Genomic DNA, 6,946 nt, shown 5'->3' on the forward strand with positions numbered 1-6,946 from the left:
GTAACCCGTTATATTGCTGGTTGTTGGCCATTTTATGGCCAATATCATTCAGGTATTTAGGGTCAAAAATTCTTCTTGCGATTTTCAACTCTTATGAAAAAAATTATATAGTCCATATTTGCTTAGTGGTCATAATCATATTGGTTGAAATGAAAATATTAATTAATTGAAATTGTATAGTTTTGTCATAGGATAACTAAGCAGTTACTTTTCTAGTCTTTTTTTTTTTTACTTTGCCTTAAGGCATTAGCCATGCAGTTTTTATTGATGGAGAGAGGACCGAGTAAATATGGCGCCGAGACCCGACGTTTCTCCCCCGGTCCCTCCACCCCCCTTTTATTGGTAAGTTACAACAAAAGTTGATCCTTTATATCTAAAGTTATATTTTCAGATTAGATGCCTTCAGAAACCAAAATAGCAGCGCATACACTTCCTTGTTCCCTGAGGCAACGAGCGTCTCAAGAGAGTAAGGTCTGTCCGGATCGGTTAGGGCATCAATACCGTTTAGCAGTTTACCTCTTGCGTTTTCAAACCTTGGACATTCCATTACTATATGGTTTAAATCTTCTGGGTAGCCGCAAGTTATACAATTGGGGGACTCCTTAAGCCCGATTCTACACATATGTGCTCCCCACAGACCATGGTTGCTTCGTATTCTAGAGATTATGGCGAAATAATGTCGAAGTGCCCTGACCCCTCGAAACCATGGTTCTTTCGGCACCAAAGGAAATCTGCTTCTATATAGTGAGCCTCCATCAACGGAATTATGGAACTCTTGCCAATCTGAAATCCACCTATGGTTCAGTACACACTGGGAGTCACTTTTGGTCTTTGCGTAGTCGCACCGCTGACCGTCAATGACCGCTTCCTTTGCAAATCGATCAACTTTCTCGTTTTCCTTTATTCCAGAGTGACCTTTAATCCAGCCTAGGGTAACATTTATGCCCCCGGTGAGTAAATTATTAGTTATCATTAAAATGCTGGCCGTTATGTGATCGCATTTAGAGTTTGCTTTTATTCTTTCTATTTTAGAGATCACACCCTTTGAGTCTGTGAAAACAGCGACTTTTTGAACCCATATATTTTCTTGGACGTACTGTAATGCCTTTAACACTGCCAAGGATTCGGCCGAAAATATGGAGCATTTTTCCGGAAGGGCCAATTTCTTGTTTACCCTGAGCATCGGGTCGTACAATGCAAAGCCGGCCCTATCGTTTATTAGGGAGTCGTCCGTAAAAATCAGGTGATGGCCTTCCAGTAGACTCCTGGAATCAGCAAGGAACATTTGATTTGCAACTTGGGGAGAGAAGCCCGAATAGTCCCGTAGGTAGATACACCGAGGCGCCCTAAATTCCGAAGGAGAGGGCAAACGGAATATTGGATCGAGTCTGCTCTTATATGCTGAGTAAATTCTGAGAACACATGTTAGTAACGCTGTGACAATCGGTGGAGGTTTTTTATGAAGCCAGAACTTACTTGGACCTGAGCTGTGAGAAAGACAACTTTTGAGAAACTAGGACTGTCCGTTTGATAAAGCCTAATAATTTTGTTAACGGCCAACTTTATAATTCTAGAATTTAAGGGGGGTTCCGCGGCCCGGTTCTAGTCTTGTAAAATAAAATTCCGTAAAAGCAACGAAGTTGCCTGTAGCACTGTTGTAGCATGAAAAAACATGGTTTCTAATAATCCTGAATCATTAAAATTCATAAACCTTCGTCTGAAAATATTTCACCCTGGTAGAATGGCTTCATCACTATGGGAAAAATTCTAACTTTTTTGACGTTAGGAGCCCTGCACCCTTTTTATTTATTACTCCCGTCACGCAACGCTGTTTTGTTTGGAAAGGGCCCCAGAGCTGCCCTAATTTCTCTCACTATTTCCCTTTATCCCCAGTATATTCGCTCCCGCTACATATGTTTTTTCAAAAGGGTTGTTTATCTTCTAAACTATATTATTTCCCATCTTCTGTTTTAACAACCGTATATGTTTTTTTTAAAGGAAAGTGAAATGAATCGTGTTATTGTATCGAAATGGCCGGATAAGAAGTAAAGAATTCAACAGAAATTCATAATTAACCGATTGTTGTTAACACGGCCATTATTTATTATGATTTACTGCCATACCGTTCAGCATATTCAACTTGCAAATACCGTCTTTATTCGGATTGTATAACGAAAAAATTGCGTAACCAGTACAACGGATAATCGTCTTCTTACGTACGGTTACCTGTAAATTATAGTTTCTTTTAACTTCTGGCCTGGGAGTTAATGGCCATACGTCACAATAGACCCCTATTTACCGACTTGGTAAACTATAGGAGGTAATATGATAAATCAAAACTTAACCCCACGGCTCTTTATTAAAGGATTCGCCAAATCGGTAACAAGATCATTTATAATTGATTTTTTCTCCCTTCGAAAGCTCAGCAGTAAATCATTGACCTCAATGACCCGAAATTAACCTTATCGAGAGGGTAGGAGAAAATCTTGTTCCTATTAATAAATTACAATTATTGCTCCTTTCGTTATGGTAGCAGGAGGCTATCTATCAAGGACCTTGGGCCTATAAATTGCATTTGTTCCTTTAAAGTGATAAGCCAGTTTAAATTAAAAACCATGGAGTGCTATTCACTTGGAAACAAATGGGAACTCTGTAAGGCAGAAGAGGTAGAAAAATATGGATTTATTAAAAATAAACATTTTCTCTTTCATGCAGTAAAATTCGATCATGAGAGCAGGTCCACAAACTCCATCCTTTAGCTTTCAATATGACAAAATCAGATAACCCCATTTGGCTATTTGAAGAAATTTGTTTTATTTAACATGTTCTGTGTTTGTTCACAAAAATGTCAGCGACCACACTGTTGAAAATTGTTCTATCGAAATGACTTCAAGTTAGTTTTCTTTAACATTGCGCTTAAAAACGTGAATATTCTTGCGATTTAAACTGGTCTTCAGTATTCATGAATTCTCGACAAACAAACTCGAAGCCACCCCACGTGCCGGGCAAACAACGAAGGTCGACAAAAAAAAGAAAGACACACGTCGATTGTTTCTGGCATGATTTTGCATTTAAGAAAGAATAATTTAAAAGCGAAAACGCCCACTGATTATAAGGCAAAAGGTGAAAGGTGATGATTGTATCTGTTGGATCAAATCTTTAAGCTATATTAATAAAAATATCGTCCTACCTCTGACTTATTGAAGTGATGAACTTGTTGATTGTCCTGATCTGCATAACCTCCTGCCTATGTCAGACAGACGCCGAACGATTGCTAACTTCGGGGTGTAATTTATATGATTCTAAAGTTTTTTAACTAGCCAATATCAATTTCGTCGTCTAGAAGCTTATAAAAGAACCTAGTTGACTAAATAACGCATACCCCTATTAAGCCGGGAAAACACTTACCCGATGCAACGTCATGCGACGCTACCCGAGCTACCCTTTTGGTAGGGTGTGCACATCTAAGCGACGTCAAGCGCACGCCACTTACAGCGTATGTCACAAATCAGTATCACAATCGCAACGCCTCTTTTTCTTAATGCATTATTTTGAGAAAAAACTTGCAATAAATTCTTAGTTAAATTTTATAAGCACAGCCATGTAATAAATTGTTTGTTAAACTTAATTGTTTTAAATAAAGTTATTTCGGTGTTTTGATAAATTTTCTTCCTAACCATCATAATTAAATATTTTTTATAAAAACTTATGAATTTTTGATCTCGTTTAATTTGGTTTACATTAAAATAGGAATGTTGTAATTAATATAACGACAAAATTACATACACACGGTTCGAAATAAACTACAAAAAATATGAGTGTCCGGTTCTGACGCTACTCGACGAAAATGGTGTAAATGTATGAGCAAAACCATGAAATAAATTGTTAGTTAAATTCATTATATCAAAAAATGGTATTCCGGGGTTTTGATCAAACCTGGTTGGTTTCTACCGAACCATTAAAATTAATTAAATTTTTTTAAAAATCTCGGTTAATTTGGTTTACATTAAAATAAGTTTGTTGTAATTAATATACAATGTTAATATACAAATTAATATACAAAATTACATGTACTTAGTTTGAAATAAACTACAAAAAATATGATCCTGAGTCCTGTTCTGACGCTACTCGACAAAAATAGTGTGTATGAGCGAAACCATGAAATAAATTGTTAGTTAAATTCATTACATCAAAAAATGGTATTCCGGGGTTTTGATCAAGTTTCTACTGAACAATAAGTTTGTTGTAATTAATATANCTGTTCTGATGCTACTCGACAAAAATAGTGTGTATGAGCAAAACTATGAAATAAATTGTTAGTTAAATTTTATGAGCAAAACCGTGTAATAAATTGATAGTTAAATTCATTATATCAAAAAATGGTGTTCCGGTGTTTTGATCAAATTTCTACCAAACCAATTTTATTTAAAAAAATGAATTTTCGATCTCGGTTAATTTGGTTTATATTAAAATAAGTTTGTTGTAATTCATATAACGACAATAATACGTGTTTGAATAAAAATGTGAGTGTCTGGTTCTTTTGTCTTCGACTGTACTCGATGCGACACGACGAAAATCTGGACAGTGGGGATCGCAGAGCGTAGAGTAGGGTAGCGTTGCGTAGCATCGGGCAGATGTGCACGGGGGTAATACAATCCTATGGAAAAATGGACTTCGGATTTGCGTTGGGTTGCATCGGGTGTGCTTCCGGCTTTAATGATATAGCAAATGCCGACCAAAAATTTTATGTAAACTGTTAACATAAGTTTGGACGATTATTGGAAATCGGCCTGTTTATAACACCATGGCTAATATTAGTCTATGTGCTTGTTCATTGTCTTGAACTCCCCGTTAAGCTTTTAATTTTTTACCAGATCCCAACACCTCTTGTTTGGGTACCAATAACAGCTTGACAACTATCGATCCAAACCTTTTATGATATACTAAATTACCAAAAACGTAAATCTATCAGACAACGGGTTTAAAATAAGGACCTCTGTTTAATTGGATTGTACCATATGACAGAGGCATACAAAATTCATTAAAGGGCCATCGCTGAAACACCAGAGAACTACTAAAATATGTCAGGACAAGTCAGCTGACTGGAAAATGCAGACTCCGGAGGTATAAGTAAACTCGGAGCAGTCTTGTCCAGATATTGCCAGGAAGGAAAAGCATTTTTATTTTTGCCCTGAAGATTTATTCTTAACCCAAACCTGGCACGATAGAAAAAATTCGTTTGGATTTAAAAACTTGTCGGTACGTTTCCTCGTTAAGAGAGCATTATTTACAAAAACATTTTCAATGTTATTTTATAAATTATCATTCGTCGGATTGTATATCATTTCTTTATCTTTTGGCACCCTTTCTTTCCGCTATGTCGGTCTCGCGGTCGTGCGTGACTCGCGTTAATTTCTATTTATTTATTATATCATTCCAGAGGCTGAATAAATATTTCAACACGGTCAGTTCTGGAAGCCGGACGATAAATTCATGCTGACAACTTAAATTGGCGTACAAATTTCTGCCAGAAGTAGTATGTACCAGTAGGAATTGATTATTATAAAACCGTCTACTTCACCAATCTCTATTGTTTTCTTTAGTTATAATCTGTTAAAACTTTATGATGTAACTAACCAAGCATTTTATATATGTATTTAAAGTAGTCGAATATATGTTTCTTGGTCTATTCTGAAGTAATAGGGGAAGTTTTTTGATAAAACCTCCAATTCTATTGGATTTTAATGGGAATAGTGATTATTTTTCTTTAAAGTGAATATACAGTCTCGAACCCTCGACCTTCGGCTGAAAACGCCGCTGTTCTTACCGACGTGGGTTCGAATCTCTCTCGTGGCACTAGCTTTTTCATCTCAACTAAAACCTTAGATAAAAAGTCTAATCAATTTAAATAATTAATACGGTCAATTATGACTACTGAATGACTATATGGATTAATAAAATAATTACAGAAGTCTTATTTCACTAACAGCTCTTCATGGCCATTTCATAAGTCGCCGATAATCGAATTCTGATTACACGATATTTGAAAATATGGCAAAATGAGGAAAAAATTCGAAAGGTTATAGGTTGAGATCAGGAGTTGGTTTCAGAGTGGATCGAAGTGGATCGAAGTGGTAGAGCAACGGCTCATTTAGCTGAAGTTCTTGGGTTCGAATCCCGCTCGTGACACTAGCTTTTTCATCTCAACGAAGATTTTCGATGAAACGTATAATTAGTTGCAAATTCTATATACGATTGACAAGTTGATAGTACCACCTGCTAAGAAACAAAGTTTATTCTCTTAAAAAATTAATTAAACTTTTTGGACTTCTATTGCAGAAACTTGGATGTCTTTGTGCCCACCTGCAACACACTTGCGTAGAACATACAAAAGGAAGGATGCTTTTTAGACTTCGATACTCAAATTAAACTGTCATCCAAGTCGTCAAATAATTTTAGTTTGTTTTTCGATTCCATTAAAAGATTTTGTAATTCTGAAAATACAAGTCTCGCGTTTCTCCTTAATTAGTTTCTAGCTCTATTTCGAGTATATCTAAATCATGCTGATCTATCATTTCTTTTAGGATTTGTAAAATTTCACCAGAATACAGACACGGTTTTTCAATTATTGTTTTTAAATTCGCAGCTTAGATAATATATTAAATTTAAATGTAAATCAATTTAAAACTTACAATTAATGTCAAAACGATTATTCGTACATTTTTATACAATTGAATATATGCGCAGAATTTAAGCATTTTGTTTATTAATGCCCATTTTACGTCGAAGAGTGTAATTTTACATAAATTGCTAGGCCAGTAATTGAAAGGCGCTGTTTGAATGAATATTTGAAGGATTTTATATGTGCCTTTTCTAAGAAGCAATTTCGGAAAAACTTATAAAGGCGTAATATACATCAAGATCGGCAAATTTACGAAATGGCGTT

General features: G+C 35.7%; 1 protein-coding gene across 1 annotated transcript; it reads right to left on the bottom strand.

Annotated features, from left to right (window-relative positions):
- Positions 1–379: 379 nt before the first annotated feature.
- On the bottom strand, positions 380–1,285 carry LOC106662412. The gene has a single exon (XM_014386484.1). The coding sequence runs from the start codon at positions 1,283–1,285 to the stop codon at positions 380–382; it is 906 nt and encodes a 301-aa protein (XP_014241970.1).
- Positions 1,286–6,946: the final 5,661 nt, after the last annotated feature.

Source organism: Cimex lectularius, unplaced genomic scaffold (assembly GCF_000648675.2).
Source record: "Cimex lectularius strain Harlan isolate CLEC.00 unplaced genomic scaffold, Clec_2.1 scaffold33, whole genome shotgun sequence".
Lineage (NCBI taxonomy): Eukaryota > Metazoa > Arthropoda > Insecta > Hemiptera > Cimicidae > Cimex > Cimex lectularius.